The sequence below is a fragment of the Canis lupus genome, chromosome 13, assembly GCF_003254725.2.
Source record: "Canis lupus dingo isolate Sandy chromosome 13, ASM325472v2, whole genome shotgun sequence".
In the NCBI taxonomy this organism is placed as follows: Eukaryota; Metazoa; Chordata; class Mammalia; order Carnivora; family Canidae; genus Canis; species Canis lupus.
This window is the reverse complement of record NC_064255.1, coordinates 12,707,763-12,728,583: the sequence shown is the minus strand read 5'-3', so window position 1 is coordinate 12,728,583 and position 20,821 is coordinate 12,707,763. Positions and strand designations below refer to the sequence as shown.

The 20,821-nt window shown below is 33.8% G+C and overlaps 1 protein-coding gene across 1 annotated transcript in view; it reads left to right on the top strand.

Annotated features, from left to right (window-relative positions):
• The window catches only part of CSMD3 (CUB and Sushi multiple domains 3), a 1,170,241-nt gene that overhangs the window by 1,007,771 nt on the left and 141,649 nt on the right, over window positions 1–20,821 (top strand). The window contains exons 36-38 of the mRNA XM_049093360.1: window positions 9,132–9,256; window positions 16,309–16,405; window positions 18,658–18,762. Coding sequence (XP_048949317.1) covers window positions 9,132–9,256; window positions 16,309–16,405; window positions 18,658–18,762 — 327 coding nt within the window. The remainder of the gene's footprint in view (window positions 1–9,131; window positions 9,257–16,308; window positions 16,406–18,657; window positions 18,763–20,821) is intronic.

Here is a 20,821-nt window from a genome sequence, read left to right as displayed (position 1 = left end):
AATGGATTTTTTTAATATTTCTCTCTAAATATCAGGAATCAGTCGTTATTTCTGTCTCACTTTTCCTGGTAATTATTTACATAATTTATGTCACTTTTAGTTTATTTATGTAGATATTGAGAGAAAATATCAGTACCATATGACAGAAGGTAACTAGGTAAGTAGCTATCTTAATTTAGTTTCATATACATGATGAAAATTCCTTGAAGATAATAATTTATTATAAAAATAGAATATAGTGACATCTGAAAGCTCATAAACTAGCTCATTAATCTTTAAATATCATTGAAAAAATTCATTTATTGCTCTAGTTTGCATGCTAAGAGAACCTATATATGCAAAGAAATTTAGTATAAATCTATAAATTACCCCTTAAAAGTTCTATTTGTATATTTATCATGTTAATATACTAAATAAAGGAGGAAAGTTGTAAGGAATCATATAAAACGGAGTAAAATCCCCATAGCTGGGAATCATAGGTTCTCAACATAAAGGTTAAGTCTTGTGCAATAGTCTTGTACTTTGACCTTAAACTGGGATGTAGTGAGTTACTACATGATCCTGGAAAATTTACACAATTTCTGATTCTTAATTGCCATATTGTTAAAGCAGGAAAATAAAAGAATTTCCCCCATTGGTTTATTGTGACTATTACATTATTTGGCATAGTTCTTGGAGCCCTGTAGGTAGTCAATAATTAAATTGTTTTTGTTGTTGCCAAATCTTCCATCAAAGAATCACGAGAGAAGACTTTAATTCTAAAAGTATTAGATCTAGAATATAGAATTATGCAGTGCCGACAGAAAGCTTGATATTATTGATTCTCAGTTGTTGATATGTTGTTTTAGTAATACTTTAAGTTAATAAACGTGAAAATTATCTTCCACAGAAGATTTTTTGCATTTTAAAAAGGCTAAAAATATGGACTCCTATCATGTTTTCCAATTCTAATAATTTAGAATTATTATAATGTATAGCCCTTTGAATATAATACTTTTTTGCACTTAAAACTTTTAAGAAAGACAGTGGAAGAAATAAAATGTTTTCTATTTTTTTTAATTAATTTATTTATGATAGTCACAGAGAGAGGGAGAGAGGGAGAGAGAGAGAGACAGGCAGAGGGAGAAGCAGGCTCCATGCACTTGGAGCCAGATGTGGGATTCGATCCCGGGTCTCCAGGATCGTGCCCTGGGCCAAAGGCAGGCGCCAAACCACTGCGCCACCCAGGGATCCCTATAATGTTTTCTTGAGAATCATTTTCTTGAGAATAATAGTAATTATTTATTAAAATATGCTATTTTGGAGGACTGAAATTCCTTTTCATTAGTTGATACATGTAAGGACAAAAAGTTGAAAGGAGCTGTCTTAAAACAATAGGCATATGTTCATGATTTGGTTTGTTCTCATTGTTTGCAAAAGTATAAAATTAAAATAAAGTTAAAATTTAAACAGCGATGGGGCACCTGGGTGGCTCAGTTGGTTAAGCATCTGATTTGATTTTTGGCTCAGGTCGTGAGACCCAACGTCAGGTTCCATGCTGGCTGTGCAGCCTGCTTAAGATTTCCTCTCTCCCTCTGTTGTGTGCTCTCTCTCTCTCAAAAAAATACAATAAATAAATTTAAAAAACAGTAATTATAACAGCTGCAATTGGCTTTGAGAGCATATATATTTAACAAAGATTTGCATTAAGACTTTTTTTCTTCTCTTGAAACTAAAAAACTTCATTATCCAAAGAAATTTTTTTTTGTCCATGAAAGTATGAAAATGAGATAGGGTTAGAACAAAGAGATAAAAAGACATTAAAAAAGGACTAAAACAAGAAAAATGAAAGAACATTTTAGGAATAAGAAAGGGAAATGAAAGAAGGAGAAGAGTATATTGTAGGATAGGAAGAATAAGAATCCTAATTCCTAAACATAAATAATTTTTATTTAAAGCAGAAGAAAATCCCTACTCTCTATATTATTACAATTTTTTTTTGTATCTTAATTAAAGAAGCTGTTAGCTTATTTTTTGTTTCATTTTTTTAATTTAAATTCCAGTTAGTTAACATATAGTATAATATTAGTTTCAGGAGTATTACAAAGTTTTTTCATATATGTCACATGTATCAATCACTTGGTTAAACCCAGTGTTTTTGCCATCAGAAATAAAAATCCATGTAAATAGAGGACAGTGATGCTATTCAACTATGGTCATTTCAGCAAGGACAAGAGTTCCTATGAGGCACTAAAGCCAATTCAAGCCTTTCAAATCAGACCCTAGTTCATGGCTGACATTCAACTTCAAGAATAAATGTTAGTGTACTCTCCTTAACTCAGCTGGATTCAGCCTCCTTTCTACTTTAAGGCAAAAGATGAAGGGGTCAGGAACCATTACAGTCTCTCTGTTACTGTATCTAGGTAAGTTGAACATAGAACAGACTATTGTCTGTTTTTGCACTGGTTTGAAAATGTATACCTAGATATGGAAAATTGAGTAAGACAATTTGATTTCTCCCAAGTTCACATGAAATGGACATATTTCTTTTATACCATTTCAGAAATAATGTACACCCTGTAGAATAGGTGTTATCCAGAAAATTGAGTGTACTACAGAAGAACCTATAGTATCTATATTATCTATGTGAGACCAAAAACAGAAAGGTGATGATTCTAAATGACACTCAGATGATGACTCAGTTTAGGTTCTACTGTTTGGTCCAACTGCTAATCTCTACATAAATAAAAATATATTTGTATTTCTATTTTTAATTTTTTTATTTCTATTATTAAATATTTCATAAAAATAATTGTGTCTTAAATATTCAAAAAAGGAAAAAGAAAAGGTTTGATATATATAGTTATCTTAATATCAAAGCATTATCTTTAATTTAATTTAATTTTTTAAAATGTTATTTATTTATTTGAGAGATAGTGGGGTGTGGTGAGGATGAAGAAGGAGCAGAGGGAGAGGGACATGAAGACTCTGGCTGAGCACAGAGCTCTACACAGGGCTTGATCTCAGGACCCTGAGATCATGACCTGAGCCAAAATGAAGAGTTAGACACTTAACATACTAAGCCTCCCGGGTGCCCCAAAGCATTATCTTTAATTTTTAGTTCATTTTCAACATTTGTTCATAGATAAAATATTAACTGCTTCAAGACCCTTGAACTTTCTATTTTTTCTGCTTGAAACAAACATTCCCAAAGATCTTTTAGGCTTACTATACCACTTTATTCAACCTGATAATAATATTCCTTGAACATCCTATGTAAAATAATTTTCTGCCACCCATCATTTGTTTTATACCTTTATCCTGCTTTTATTTAATGACAACCAGCCACTATATTACATATAGTTTGGGGTTTTGTTTTGTTTTTAGTTTCTTAATCGTTCTCATCCTCCTTTGCCAAGACACTATATTGTTTTTATATTCTACCAAAAGAAGACCTGGTGTATAATAGGTATTCAGTAAAGGTTTGCTCAATGAATGGATTTTAACAATTAGCTGTGATTATTTCTTGAGTTCTTGTAGAGGTCAAAAAACTGGGCAATTCCCAAATCCAGAGCCCGTGCATTTTCAATCTCAGGCTTTCACTAGGTGGTGATGTTGTTGCTCACTTTGCTTGCTTAGACCCTTGAAAGCCAGAAGTTTGGAACTCTTCTGAGACTATTTCTGTAGGAAAGAGACATAGGTAAAGCACAGTTTACATATAATGTGGGTAGTTTTATTCTGAGAGAGAATAGATTCTCTATTTATACTTTACAGTTTAGATATAATCTTTGACAATCTATTTCCTGGATTTTATGATTGTATTTTCTCTACCTTTACTGCTCAGTGAATGCTCAATTAAAAGTTTAAGCCAAGTTAGCATCATTTGAAACCAAAGAAGGCAGCTTTCCACATTCCTAATGATTTCCACATCCACTATATTATTTTAGTTTTATGGTTCTTACTACTGTTACCAACACTTTTCATTTTTTGTGTTCTAGTAGTACACAATAAAATGTTCCATAATTTTGCAGAACCTGACAGACTGAAAATAAACTGTTGGGTGGAAAGCAGCCCCCTTTGTCATGATATGTGAGTTGTATGTATAGTTAAAATGGTTAAATACTAAGGTAGGGGATCCACAGCTTTAAATGACCAGTATGTAAATAATATTTAGTAATCTTGCACAAATCTGTTTTATCAAGCCATTCTTAGGTAAATTATAGTACAGTGATAGTTTGATAAGAGCATTGGGTTTGAAATAAATACAAAACTGAAAAATATGCTGAAGACTGAGTTTTTATCTTCCAAATTTGACCTTGTTACACTTCAGATTTCTTAAAATTTCCAGTCTTATAAAACTCCAACCTCTCCTCCCTCTGAGACTGTGTGATTCAAATAACCCCCTGCAGCCACTAATAGCTCCGACAATATATGGCCTTAGGCATAAGTACTTTTGTTAGTGGGAGGTCTCTTTTGAAAAGCTCCTGAACCTGCCATTTACTGCCCTTAGGCAAAAAGTCTTTAATTAGCTGCTTATCCCATCACCTTTATCTGGTTCTCCCCCCTCCTCCCAACAGGCAAGACCTTTAGAGACCCAGAAAGAACTACTTTTACTTGGATTAGCTCCATGGCAACCTGTTTATATCACCGTTTCTTAGAGCAGGAGAGAAATTGATGAAGAAATAAATACAGGAGCTGAAACCTCATTCATTGATTCATTTATTCATCCAACCATTCATCCATGAAGAGGTTATTCAAAATAATGATAAAGAGCAATTAACATTTGTAAGAACCAGTATTAAGCATTTTCTTTTTTTTTTTTTTTTTTTTTTTTTTTTTTTTTAGCATTTTCTTTTTTAATGTTGATACTAACACCAGGAGGTAAAACCTCTGTGAATTAGAATTTGAACCCAGGTTGTTTGTCTAAAGCCTGTTCTCTTAATCCATTACATAGTGTAGTATTAATCAGTAGGGAAATATATCTTTTAAAATAAGAAACAAATGTTAGATTAAGTAATAAACATGGGAATTGAAACTTTATAAAATATCATTTATATAGTAATGCATATCTGGGGATACTTTTAAAGTATATTTTTATACTATAATATGAAAATTTATATTGTTATATATGGTTTCTTTAGGAAAATGCTAAGAGAAAGGAAAAATGCAGGAATGATAAAGAGGGACTTGTAACCACAATATACCTGTATACCACAGATATATAAGCAGGCTATCAACAGTTTATTCAACATTTAGTGAGTGCTTACTAAGTGTCAGTCTCTATTCCAGCTTTGAATAAGAAGATAAGATCCCTGCCCTTATTGAGTTTACATACTCTATATGAGTAGAGGGAGATTGAGCAACACATCAATAATGTGTTCTCTTACTTCAGATAGTGATTAAGTACTGTGGGGAAAAGTAAAGAAGGGACTGGAGGTCAGAAGAAGACATCCAGGGCATGCTGCTGTCTTATATCCAAATAAGACAAACGGAGGTGCGTTATAAATGTGTTGGAAGTAAATAAGCATATAGACTGTGAGGCAGAGACAGATCTTGACACATTCAAGCCACAGCAAGAATCTCAGGTGTCTGGAACAGAGTGAATGATGGCAAACATGATAGAAGAGTTTGGGAGGCAGAGCAGAGGCCAAGTCATATGGAGCCTCAAAGGCTGTGGGGAGTTTGACTTTTCTCTAAGGAATGAGGGAATTTATGGAGCCTCAAAGGCTGTGGGGAGTTTGACTTTTCTCTAACGAATGAGGGAATTTATTGAGCTAGAGAATGATGTGGTTTTAGTTCTAAAAAATCACTGTGGCCGGGGTAAAGAAGAGTGGAATAGAATCAAAAAGACAGAATACAAGGGGATTGCAGTAGTGAAGAGGAACGGTAATAGTAATTTTGATAGAACTGATGAGAACTGATAAACTTTGGAATATATTTTTTAAATATTACTGAGAAAGTTTACTGATAGGTTGAATATAGATGTAAATGTGAATTTGAGGGACGCCTGGATGACTCAGTGGTTGAGTGTCTGCCTTGGGTTCAGGGCATAATCCCGGGGTCATGGGATTGAGTCCCGCATCGGGCTCCCCATAGGGAGCCTGCTTTTCCCTCTGCCTCTGTCTCTGCCTCTGTCTCTCTCTGTGTCTCTAATGAGTAAATAAATAAAATCTTCAAATAAATAAATAAATGTGAATTTGAATATAAGAAAGAGAAATTAAGATGAATGAGTCCTGATTTTTGGCCTAGAGCTAGGTGAATGTGGTGACATTTCCTGAGATGAAGAATGGTATAGCTAGAGGAAAATTTCAAAAGTATTGTTTTAGACATACTAATTAGGCAGATTATTTCAGCATTCTGAGCAAAAGTCAGAATTTGAGATAAACATTTAGTAGTCATATAGATGACATGGAAATAGATGCCATTATTGAGGGGTGATATTTGGAAAGACAAGAAAAGGTGGCTTAGGTCAGAGGGTGTTACAACATTTAAAGGATCAGAGGAGGAGGGTGAGGAAAGAAAGAGAAAGAAGAAAGAAAGAAAGAAAGAAAGAAAGAAAGAAAGAAAGAAAGAAAGAAAGAAAGAAAAGAAAGAAGAAAGAAAAGAAAGAAAGGAAAGAAAGAAAGAAAGAAGAAAGAAAGAAAGAAAGAAAGAAAGAAAGAAAGAAAGAGAAAGAAAGAAAGAAAGAAAAGATTGAAAAGATTGATTGTTGAGTATAGCCAGTGGTATAGAAAAAAGCAGGATAGTGTGATATCCCAATGGCCAGGCAAAGAAAGACTCAAGTTAGATGAAGTGATCAATAGGAAGAAATAATTACTCATAGATTGAGTAAAATGCAAATTAAGAATTGAATATCACATTGCAACAAGAATATTCTGGTGACTTTGGCATAGTCACTTTGAAGGAGTGGAGACAAAAGCCTGATGAAATGAATGGAGGAAGAGGAGGTTTGCCACTGTAGCAGCAGGGAAGGAAACCTTAGGAAATAAAAAAAAAAAGGTAAGTTAGAATCTTAGCACCACAGTGAGCAGAGTTCCAGACAAAAAGTAGATTGCTTCATCTCCTCAGTCTTCAGTGTCTTAGAAGAGAATAAGATATAGAAAGAATGTGAAAATATAATATGAGCTATACTATGATGGAGCTGTATAAGAAAGAACTTGGTGCTGTGGAAAACTATGGGACATCTAACAGATAAGGGAGTCAGCAAAAAACCAAAGAAGTAATATCAACATTGAATGACCATGGATGGCAGTGTTGGCTATGTGGGAGAAGGACATGACAAGTCACAGCACTAAGAGAGTATATTAGCTGAGTAGACTGAACAGGGATAAGGGATTGTGATGATGATGTATTGGGAAATCATGGGTACATATAAGCCTGGAAGTGTAGTTAGAAACCGATAAAGTCAACTGTACTTATCTGTAGAAGTGAGGCAATTTTTGAAGGATTTTCAGCATTGAAATAACATGATCAAATTTTAATTTTAAAAGGTCTTTTTAAAAATAATAAGGAGACATATTACATGGATAACACACCCACCATAATGAAGTCCACTGATATGATTAATGAAGTAACCTAGGGGAAAAAAAAATGAGGCTGAGGTAGGATAGTGACAATGGAGTGGAAGAACATCTGTATTTTCTTTCAACTCAAAATTAACATTTCATCAATCACTTATTTTTCATCTGTTTTCTGGGTGAATCTCCATTATAGAATTCTTCTTCCATGCTTGGCATGTTAATTCTCAAGTCATCCAAAACTGTTGGTTTTCTTTTTAAAGGAGCTAAATTTTTTCCAACCAAGTTAGCATGGATTGATATTTAACCCAATAACACAAATTTATAGGAAATTACAACAAAACGATTTTCTTTAAAGATACATTTTCACACTGGTAAAAAAGTTTGTAGCACTCTTTTGAGCAATTGCCCTAGGTTTTTGCATTAGGCTGTGGAGGTAGGAGAAAACTATATTATTAACTTTTAAAAAATGATTATTATAAAGATATATCCTGCTATCTCACTATTATAACCAGACTACAACAAATGCCCAAGGATCAGAGTGCCAGTGGTATCTACAATAATAATAGTCATAAAAGGAAATAGCAAAATGAAATACAATTCATTGACCTCTCACTGTGTGCCAAGTAGTTGCTAGCTTCTTTATGTACGTTATCCTATCTACACATTTTTCACAAAAGCCCTTTTTAAACAACTACATCATCATTTCACATATGAGGTATCTGAGTTTCGCACTAAGAGAGTATATTAGTTGAGTAGACTGAACAAGAATATCCAATATATCCAATATTACACAGTATTTAAAATTTAAAGTTAGGTCATGCCCAGAACCAAGCTGAAGGTACCAGTGGTATGAGAATTTTACTTTAAAATTAGTACCTTTAAAAAGTGATAGAGGCCTTCATTGACTTCAGAGCAGGTTTACACACACTTACTGTTTGTTGTCATACTGTAACTTGCAATGACCAGACCAGCACCATATCAAGTCTTTATCTTCCCCGGGAGGACATGGACTCTGGAGCCAAACTATCAGTATTTAAATTTCATTTTCATCTCTTACTAGCTCTGTGATCTTGGGCAAGTTAGTTAATTGCTCAGTGACTCTCTTTCCTATAAAAATGAGAATATTTATTTTTATCTCATTGGATTATTGAGAGGCTTTAATGAATTAGAAATCTGTAAATCACTTAGAAGAGTTCCAGGCAAATAATAGGCTCAGTATAAGTGTTATTATCATCTTCGTAACTCCTGAAAAGATGCATAAAGGATGCATAAAGAAAAAAGTAAGATGATTCTTCAAAATTTTCTATTTCTAGATAAGAGCGATTTTAATGCAAAATTGCCAATGCACTTTTTTAAGTAATATACTAGAGATGATAGGCTGTCATTGAATTAATTGTAGTATGATTTTAGATATGCCATCGTAAGGTTATCCATTCGTGTTGTCTAATTATTTTTAAAAGTTTTTAGGAAGGAAGATGTAATTTTCATTGTTCTTAGGAGTTTTAAAAAATCGGAAGATTTGGTGGTGTTTGCAATTCTAGTATCTGTCTAAGATGTTATCTCTGACCTTTTCTCTTATTTTAATCCTTTGCATTAGAATTGACTTCCTCTCTTGAATTGTTTTACTTTTAGTGCCCTGTGGTGGAATTTTAACTAAGCGCAAAGGGACTATTTTGTCTCCTGGATACCCTGAGCCTTATGACAACAATCTGAATTGTGTATGGAAGATCACAGTGCCAGAGGGAGCTGGCATTCAAGTAAGGGAATTTAAATTTCTCTCCTTTTCATTGTATGTTTGAAGTTAATCCTTTCAGAGATGACTGGATGCAGGTTACTTCTAAAGGTTTAGCCAGTACACTTCCCTGACATGATTGAATGCAATAGAAAGATCCTTACTAATTTTTCTATCTGCAAAAAGCGGACAACCAATTCAAGAAAGCGTAAGCAATGAGAAACGTGTGGTGCTCTGCACTACATGGGTAAGGGTTGTTTATTTCAGAGATTTAGTTGTGTGATTCCAGATCCAGGTTATTCTCTATTTCTCTGCTCTGCCATTTTAGCACATTGACTTAGTCCTTGAGCTTCTTTTCTCATGGCTACAAGAGCTCTAGTCATAATAGCTTTACGAAGCAATGGTCAAAAGCCAAGATGGAATGTTTCTATCTTATGGACCTTTACAATGGTTAAAAAAACTTGAGAAATCCTTCCCCTAGATTTTCCCTCTCATACTATTGACCAAAATTGCAAGAATATCCATTCCTCAGCCATATACTGGCCAGTAGCAAAAGATTTATTATGATTTGGCTCAAACAAATTAACATTAAGTACTTGGATTAAGCAAGGGCTCAGCTTCCTCTGATGTCCACTGTCCTCATTTAATTAACAAAACCAGTTATCTCATAGCAAGCAACAGGGATGCTAGTCTACAGACATATTATTGCAGCTGTGACCACTTTGGGGGAGGAGAAATTTGATGAGTTACTCCGTTTTACAAGGAGATTTTTTTTTTTTTTTTTCTGGATAAATTGATGGCATTTTACTACTGAGTCAGAATATACTCCCTGGAAGGTAATTATTCTTCACAAAATATTATATAATTTATATTTCATAAAAATCATTTGTTACTTCTTCAATTGAGTCATAAGGTTTTCCTTTGGAATTGAGATATATCTATCAGCTCTGGAAAAAGTAGCCAAGAAACCACTCATTAAAACTGAAATTAGAGGGGGGCCTGGGTGGCTCAGCCAGGTAGTGTCTGCCTTCAGCTGTGATCATGATCCAGTTCCTGGGATCAAGCCCCACATTGGGCTCCCCTGCATGAGGAGCCCACTTCTCCCTCTCCTTCTATTCTCCCTTGCTTGTGCTCTTTCACACACATTCTCTCTCTCAAATAAATAAATAAATAAATAAATAAATAAATCTAAAAAGAAAAGAAAGAAAACCCTGAATTTAGAAAGTATAATTTTTAGTCAAAAAAAAATCAACTTTTTGAATTTATCTGTGTAATTTTTCAGAAAATTAAAAAAAAATCACTTGACAGGTATTAGGAATAACATAGGTCAGTAAACCAATGAGAAAATATGAAATATATGTTTACAATGTTTTAAGGACATTAAAAATGAAAAGACTATAGTTCTATGCTTATATTCTGGCTAGAATATCATTTTATGACTAACTTGTAAAATTCAGAGAAAACCAATCAATCCTATCTTAACACTGGTAGACAAGGATTTTAGAATTGTCCACGTTCCAGTTTGCATAGAAAATCTGCAACCAGATGATAACTTTAGGAACTTCATTAAACATTTGCTGTATCATATAGTTGTGAGTTTATGAAGGTTATCCTAGAGGCTCTATATGAATATTAGCTTTTCCATTTCTGTCTCAGTTTATAGTAAAAAACAGAAAACAACAACACAAAACGCCTAGCATTTCTCCTTTAATTCTCATTCTTTGTTTTTGAGCCCTGCAATATGGTTTTTGCATCCAGTGCTTTAAATGAGCCACCCGTAGCAATCTCTGAGGACCTCTAGGTCATTAACTGCATTGTGTTGCTAATACTGCTTATGGTGACAAAAACATGCTAATCCTGCCCATTCTCCTGTCTTTCTTAAAATGTATTTTTCCTCCTTAGTTTTCACGGTACCAATACTCTCTTAGATTTTGTTTTATTTCTTTTTTACATCTTGCTTCTACATCTAGGAACATGGTCTCCTCTTCCTATTCAATACAACAGATACAGTGATTGAGAGATTCTGTGTTTTTTGTTCATTTTACCTTATACCATTCTCTCTGCCATCTTGCCTACTTCCATGTCTTTGGCTACCATTTATGCTGATGATGCCCAGGACCTGCATCATAACAGATCATCAGAAAACATTTTTTTTCAAAGGAAGAACGAAATAAAATTATTGTTCTTAAACCTAAATATCTAACCCAGACCTTTCACTTAAGCTGCATGCCATATATCCAACTGCCCACTGGGCATTTTCAGCTAAGCTTCTTGCTGGAATTTCAATTCAGCCTGTTCCAAATTGACTTCATGATTTTTTTTCTCATTATTACGGATCTTCTCCAGTGTTGTTTCAGAATGAACCCTTCATCCATTCAGTTGCACAAGACAGAAATCTTGATGAATTTTTTTTTTCCCTTCCTTACTCTAAACAATGAAATATATCAGGTCTGTCTTTCATAAATCTTGCAAAGATGTCTATTTCTCTCCACCCAAATTTTTGCCACTTAAGATTGGGTGGTCATCCTCCCTGTCCCAGGTTCTTGTTCTCCTCCAATCTATTTGTCAGAGGGCAAAGAGAGTAACCTAAAATTAAAAGCCTAATACTATCACTTTCCTGCTTACAGTTCTTCAGCTGTCCCCTATATTCTTAACTCCTTGACAGGTTGATTTCGCCTTTGTGCTTTGTCCTCAGTTCTTACCTCTTCTGTTTACACTATTTTAGTTCTATATAAAAACTCTCTTTTGCCTTTGGGCCTTTGTGCATGTTGTTCCCTTTGTAAGCGACACTCTCCTTGATCTCCTTTTTTTGGCTTATTCTTAGTCATCATTTCTGTCTCAACTTAAAACAGTTCCTGTGGAAGACTTTGCGTGAACTCGAGAAAAGGTTAAGTCCCATGCTGTATGTTCTCATAGGTCCCTGTAATTTCCTTATTATAACACCCATCACATTTTACTGTTACTACTTACTTAATTATCTGTAGGCTCATGAGGGCACTAAGTAAGTCTGCTCTGGCAGCTAACACAGTGCTGCCAGTATACGCTCAGTAAATATTTTTAGAATGAACCAATGAATACCTCCCTAAGCAGTGGAATTTGGACTATTTTAAGGAGTTAAGACAGCATGATGAACTAAGAAGACATCTGCAGACAAAGTACATTGTATATCACTTGTTCTAGCCAAACACTATTCAAAACTGGACACTTAATAACAATGACACTATCAAATCTTTCACTGAGGAAGCCTTTTATTTAATGATCATACCTTAGAAAACAAAACTGGAGCTTCACAGGGCATTTATGCAGACTTATGGAATGTGAAAAATACTGGATTTTTCATTTTAAATATTCTAAAGGACTGCCAAACACTATTTTTTTCTCTTTTTTCTAATTAACCTCTTATATGTATGGTAATTTTAAACATATCACTAAATCACAAAATATTATATAACATACACAAAAACATAATATGTGATTTATATTTCATTAGGGAGTATGAAATTTCACCAGCTTTACCTAAAAGCTACCTGGCTAATACATCAGGTTTAATGTAATGCTTATTTCATTTTATTCAGTTAGGATGAATATATGTGTGAACAAAGAATTATATAAATATCTAATAAATACTATATGAGATGAAATGGAATAACCAGTGGTGGAAAGAAAAAAACATTTAGAATGCTGAAAAAATTACAAATAATATAGAATTACTGAGCAATTGTTAGAAATAGCTTCAACAAATAGAATAATTTGTTATATTAATTTTACATGAGAAGTTTGTGGGGACTAGTGTATTCATTTGTTTGCTTATTTTAGCAAAGTATATTGATGGAGAATTCTAACAGGACCATAGTAACAGTTATCAAGCAAAAGAACAATCTTTATGTGAATAACTATGGGAAAACAATGTTCATTACTTAATTGTGTCAATTTGTAGAATGATCATCACGAGTGAATGTAATCTAACAAGCAAATTAAAATGAGATTTGAATGTCTATATGAGGAATATCTGGTTTTAGTGACTAGAGATTCATTACCTCATAAAGCTATCCTGTTCCATGATGGACAGCCGCATCTAATGCAAAATTCTAACGCTGAATCAATAGCTGCTTCTTTTTACATTTTGGACTCTCATTTGGCTTTTTGTCATTGTGGATCTTTGGTCATTTACTTGAGTCTCCTACACCCTCCATGGTTATTGTACCAAACTACATTCACAATGTGCCCAGTCTCTGAGTGGCAAACACTGTTAGTTTTCTGTGGCTGCTGCAAATCACCATGCATTTGATAGCTTAAAATAGCAGAAGTTTATTCTCTCACAATCCTGGAGGCCAGAAGTCACAGAGCAGTTTTACTGAGATGTAACTGGGCTGCTGACCGGGTTGACCCTCTACTCTCCCTTCTGCCCAGGCACTAGAGGAGGATCCTTCCTTGCTCCTTCTGACTTCTGGTGGCTGCCAGCACTCCTTGGTGTCTGACTAGAACTCCATTTTTTGCCCGCGTGGTCACACTGCCTTCTTGTCTTCTGTGTCAAATCTCCTTTGACATCTTTCTTATGATTGTATTTAGGGCCCATTTGAATAATCCAGGATAATCTCCCTATCACAGGATGCTCAGTTTAATTGCACATGAAATACCTTCTTTTTTCCCCCCATATAAGGCAATAGGTATAGGCTCCAGGGATGAAGATCTGATATTTTTGGAAGCCGGTACTCAGTCTGCTATACGTATATATCCAGAATTAAACAAAATTTCTTCTTCTCATTAAGATAATAGGTTTTCCAACAGATGTCTTCATTTATGTTCTTATCACCTCTCTGATCTCCATAACTCAAGAAAAAAAAGATAAATTACTCTTGAGTCATTCCTCTTACTTCCTTCCCTTATTCAGATAACATAAAATCCAGTAACTTCCCCTGTAGTAACACATGAGACATCATGGTCTCTTTTTCTATTACTTATTCCTGCCACCACCCTGCTTCAATCTTTTATTGCTTCTCACACAGACTACTGCAGTGGACACTGAAATTGTTGGGGTTTTTTTTGTTTGTTTTTTGTTTTTTTTACTTGCATTTTCTTCATCCAACACAGTTCTGTCCTTAAAGTATTTCTGATTATACTCCTTCCAAAACCTTTAGTGGACTACTCAATTACATAATTTTATTGTGGTGGTGTTCCATCTTTATAATCTCTTGGCCAATCTGTCTCAACTAAGACACATTACATCCTTTATACACACTGGGTACTACTCTAAACTAAAATTAATTTAATTTTTACAACAATTCTATGAATTAGATACCTTTATTACAATGATTCATATGAGTAATGGGAGGCATAGAAAGATTAACAACTCATAGGATTATATGCCAGTGAGTGGAGGGAGCCAGGAACCTGTAAATTCAAACATCCTAACTCTGTAGTCTCTTGTAATCCACAAAACTCACTCTTTCTAACTTTTCCTAACTTTGCATGCATGTTTCCTCTTACTATGTAAATATCTTTTACTGTGGCTAAATTGGATTATCGATGGTTCACTAAATCCACCTCCTAGCTTGTCCCCTCTACATTTTTATAATTCAATAATTTTTCAGTGGAAAACCTCTCAATACTTTTAGCTTATCTCAAATGTCAATTCCTGCATGAATCCTTACAATTTTTTTCTTTTTCTTTCTTCTTCTTCTTTTTTTTTTTTTTTCTCAGCTGAATGTGATCTTTTCTTTCCCTGAATTGTAGGAAAGGAAAACTCAGATATGAAGACAGAATTGATCATTGTTTAAGGAGCTGGTGGTAAAATTCCAATCATACAGCTTTAATTCCATTCTTCTTCCTGTCCTGGAACATTGCCATTGGGCCTAATGCCTGTCACACAGGCAGGGTATCTGTTGCCATGTGGCACTCACCCCTGGAAAAGTGGCACCATCGTTCACTTGAAGGGAAGAATGATGATGGTCTATTTTGTGGAGAAGAAATTTTTAATGACTGTAATTGTTATAATTATTTAGTTAATGAGTGCAGTGCTTACATTTATAACAAACTTATCTAAATAACATAAATTCATTTTAATAAAGTTAGTCCTTTCCTTCCTCCAAAATAATAAAATATATTATTGAGAAAAATAACATCCACAGTTGTGGGGGTCCTGTAGGTTCTTGCAAAAGCTCAAGCTGTGCCAAGTGAAGTGCAACAAAGTAACACATGCCTCTTTCTTTAAATAAAATTTAATAGACATGAGAGAATTGTACTCCAGCATTTCCCTCATCAACTTTAGGGACCTTTATAGTAATTTAGTTATTATGACTCCATTCATAAAAATTATCTTTAGAAGATGATTCCAGATCAGTTATAAAGTATAATTTTGATCATCCATATTGAGACATATTAAAAATGTGCATAGGGAATAATAATGTCAATATTTTTTGAATGAAAGGGAATTGAGCAAAGCTTAGGCAAATAAAGGAAAATAAAAATGTATTCAGCATAAACCTAGTTAAAATGGCAAGAATCTAACACTCCAGAACATAAAAGTTAACAAATTATTTAGAACATGCATGGAAATTCCTGGCACTAATACATGAATTAACCCAAAGCCTTTATCTTCTTTTTTTTTTTTTTTTTAGATTTTATTTCTTTCTTTATTTTAGATATATAGAAGAAAACAGGGGTTGGGAGCAGAGAGGCACAAGCAGATTTCCTGCTGAGTGGACACTGGGCTTCATGCGAGGCTCCATTTCATGACCCTGAGATCATGACCTGAGCCAAAATGAAGAGTTGGATGCTTAACCAACTGAGCCACCCAGGCACCCATTACCCAAAGCCTTTAATAAAGAGAACACTCTGAGATGGTGACAGACATTATCAACGTTATACCCATAGTGAACACTGCTAGGTACCCCATGGATGTTTCTCAGCAAGGCCAGTCCCATAATGGCAAAAATCAGTTCTGTTAAAATCCTTTTATGAAAGGCCACAATGGCATGGCCCCAGCTTGGAATTCTCTCTTCTAATGTGGTGATGAGGACTATAATATTATTATATTGTTAGAAATATGTGTTCTCATGAGTAATTATTATTTCACAGGTGCAAGTTGTCAGCTTTGCTACAGAACATAATTGGGATTCTCTGGACTTCTATGATGGAGGAGACAACAATGCTCCACGACTTGGAAGTTATTCAGGTAAATAGAAAGTTGAGCTTAATTAAAACATAGAAATAATTAGGAATATAAAAATCTCTCATTCTTTTTAAAAGAGCTCCCAGAACTCTGACTTGGCAGTTTAGATTTATTTTTATAAACCATACACAGGGAACTAAATTACAAAGTTAGAAGTTTGAAAGACATCAAAGGTAATGACATTGAAATTGCTGTTTAAAACCTTACTCTATTCTTACTATATTTGTGTAATTATTTATTGATGCTTTTATAGTAATACTTTAAGCTAAGCTGTGGTTCAGGAATAATATGTATGCCCTTTTCCCTTAAATAGTTAAAAATTAGACAGTACTTGGTAATTATGATATGTCTACTCAAAGTGTGTTACCCAGACATTAAAATAATTTTAGAGACTGTCTAACGAATGGTAAATGTTACAAAGTACTGTTGAGTGAGAATAAAGAGACTATAAAATTATTTCCAAGAAATGAATAAAATTACATAAAATTAATATATATCCAGGTACCAAGACCAGAAGGTTTTTAAATTTCTTAAGGTTTTTAAAGGTAATTTATGCAATAATCTAACAGCTTTTTCCAGCATACGAAAAGTGAGATCAAATTTTATATTAATTTTAACTATACTTTTTACTTTATTATACTTTTTGACTACAGACATAGGAACATAGCTACGCCATCAACTTCTACATTTCAGATATACTTAAATCAGTGTGAATGGTTTTAAGTTTTTAGTAGATTTTAAAATAGAGTATGATAACCAGTTTTTCAGCATCACCATTGAGTAAAGGAAAGAAGAAATATCTGGAGTAGGAGCGACTTGGTTTTGTCATAAAAAGTATTTTAGACATAGAAGAAGGTAGAAATCTTTCTTGGAAGAAATTCCGTAACATTTTAGGTATACATGTACTTAGAATAGATCAGATGTAATACTTCCTTAATAATAACTACAACAATGAAAATAATAAAAGTGACAAATAGCAGCTATTGATTTACCAAGTGCTAGGTCTATATGAGGCTAGCCATACATTTCCTCGTTTGCTCTTTCTAGCAGTTCTGGTATGTGACTGAAGTTTAGAGGGAATAACTTGCCTGAGGTAGTACAGCTAGGGTTAGAATGAGACTGGGGCCTAGCTAGTGGGACTCTTGAGCCAGAGCTCTTCATCACTAAGATTCTCTAAGAGACTAAGGGCAGTTCGAGTGAACTTTGATTTTCTGTTTACCCCTGTCTTCAGTGATGCTGTGAGGATACTATGGATGGATAACAGGTTGAAAGCAAGCAAAAAAGAAAAACAATGCAATTATATGTTTTATAATGAATTAGTCCTGATTTCTTTTATAGAAAGATCAGTGAGTGGTTAAAGGTCCACAGAGTTGTACAAAGAAAGTATAAAGTAACTAGTTACAGAAAAATTTTGCAATGCTATCAACTAATATGCTTGTTGAAGGTTATCTTAAAACATAGATTTGACATTTATTTTTATGCTTATCATTTGAAACTGCTTGAGTTGTAATCTTAAGGGTCTTGATCTATTACTCAATGTCAAATAGTCAGGAAGTAATTGGTTCAAGCAGCTATTTTATGTTTTCAAGTCCAGAATTGAATTAAGTCAAGTTGATTTCCTTTAGAACTTCAGAAGTACATCATTATAATGTACTGGCTGGGAGACAAGGCAAATAGTAGTTTATAATTCGGATTTTTCAAACACTACTTACCAGCTTTGCTGTCAGAGTCTAAGATATATCAAGGTACTTTACCTGGTATAGAAGAACATACATAAATACATACTTAAATGCAATGCATATATGTTTATATATAACATATATAATACAAAGGGTAATAAATATATCTTCTGAACTCATACATAATCTTTACTATACTATAAAAATCACATGTACACTTTAAAATTAAGTTTCTTATTTGCTCATGTTTTAGAATATTGAAAAACACGTGAAATTCAAAATGATTATTTTAGGTGATCTGCAAAATTTACTGCTTTGACCCACTCTTTGTTTCTGCCTATTTTTAGGGAACAATCTAGAGTGATCCCAAAGGCCTATCTCCTAGGAGATAGTCACAAACAATAAAATGAAATAGAAATGTAGGAAATATATTTTTATCAAAAAATTCCTGAAAAAATACTTGACCAATATATAGTTTCAGTGATAATCTGTTGGCTGATTAGTAGTTAGCTTACTTAGTTTTACTATAATATTTATTATGTGATCACTGACCTGCCTTTTCAATTATCATTTCAGGAACAACAATACCCCATCTGTTGAATAGTACATCTAATAATCTATATCTAAATTTTCAATCAGACATCAGTGTTTCTGCTGCAGGATTTCACCTTGAATACACAGGTAAATGTAATATGTACTATTCAAGAAATTTAAGAACAAGTTTATATTAATTTTTAAATATTACTTTTTTGAATATAGAAATTAAGTATACTTGGTCGAAGGAGAATATTATTATTTTTTTAAGATTTTGATGTGCTGCTTCAGTTCATTTGCAAAAATATAAAGCTTTAATTATTTTCATCAGAATTTACAGGTGTTTTCTTTTTTCTTTTATTGTAAGAATACATAAAATGAGATCTATCCTCCAACTTTTAATCCACAATACAGTAGTGTTAACTGTAGGCACAATGTTGAACAGTAGATCTCTAGACCTTATTCATCTTGCATAACTGAAAATTTTACCTGTTGAACAGAAACCTCCCATCTCCCTAAGCCCTGGCAACCACCCTTCTACTTTCTATTTCTATATACTTGACTTTATTTATTTATATTATTATTTTTAAAATTTTGACTATTTTAGATACTTCATATAAGTGCTATCATATAGTATATGCCCCTCATTATCTGGCTTATTTCACTTAGCATAATGTTTACTAGGTTTATCCATATTATTACATTTGGCAGGATTTTTTTTTTTTTTTTTTTTTTTTTAAGAGTGGGGCAGCCCTGGTGGCTCAGCGGTTTAGCACTGCCTTCTGCTGGGGCGTGATCGTGGAGACCCAGGATCGAGTTCCATGTCAGGCTCCCTGCATGGAGCCTGCTTCTCCCACTGCCTGTGTCTCTGCCTCTCTCTCTCTCTCTGTTTCTCTCATGAATAAATAAATAAAATCTGTAAAAAAAAAAAAAAAAGTGAGTGAAATTACATTGTATGTAGATGCCATCGTTTCTTTATTCATCTTTTTTTTTTTTAAGATTTTTATTTATTTATTCATGAGAGGCAGAGAGAGAGGCAGAGCCACAGGCAAAGGGAGAAGCAGGCTCCCTGCTACAAGCCTGATATGGGACTCAATCCCGGGACTCCAGGATCACACCCTGGGCTGAAGGCAGGCGCTCAATGGCTCAGCCACCCAGATGTCCCTATCCATTTATCTTTTGATGGGCATTTCAATTGTTTCCATATCTTGGCTATTGTGAGTGATGCTGCAATGAAAGCAGGAGCTTAGATGTCTCTTTGAGATCCTTATTTTGAATGTTTTATAAATATACTCAGTTGTGATTGCTAGATCTTATAATAGATCTACTTTTAATATTTTTGAGAAACTTCCAGAGTTTTCCATAGTGTAGTTGGTTCCATAAATGTAATTTGTTGCACCAATTTACATTCCCATCAACATTGTATAAGGGTTCCAGTTTTTCCACATCCTCATCAACAGGTACTTTTTTTTTTTTTTTAAGGTTTATTTATGTATTTCAGAGAGGGAGAGAGAATGTATGCAATCAGGTGGAGATAGAAGGGGAGGGAGAGAATCTCAAGTTGACTCCATGCTGAGCATGCAGCCCAACATGGGGCTTGATCTCACAACCTAAGATCATGACCAGAGCCAAAATCAAGAGTTGGTTGTTTGACCAACTGAGCTACCCAGGTGCCCCAACATGTACTTTTTTTTTTTAAACAAAGAATATAAAAGTTATCAAAAGGAGGCATATCCTAACAAAAACTCCAGTTTTGAGTATTTATTCACCACATAGCATAGCATCAACATTCTTAAAGCAGATAGTCAATAAATATGAGACATAAACAAAAATACATTATGAAATTGACCAACATTGATCCCAGTATAGAAAGTCTACATAGAGCAATAATCGTAAGAGTAATATAGAAAATAATTGTTTAAAGTATCCCCCCCAACACACACAAATACACAAAATACCAGGTCCAAATGGCTTCACATAGAAATATTGCCAACCTTTAAGGACCAGGTAATCCCAACCCTGTTTTAATTATTCTGTCTCCTGGGGTGTATCATAGATTCCCATAATATGCACAATAGAAAACTACAAATCAAACTCTTATATGAATATGATGAAAAAGTTTTATTGTTTCAGTTCATTGAAATTTAATTGACACATAAAATTGGGTTGTTCTTGAACTTATATAATGTATTGATTTGATATATGT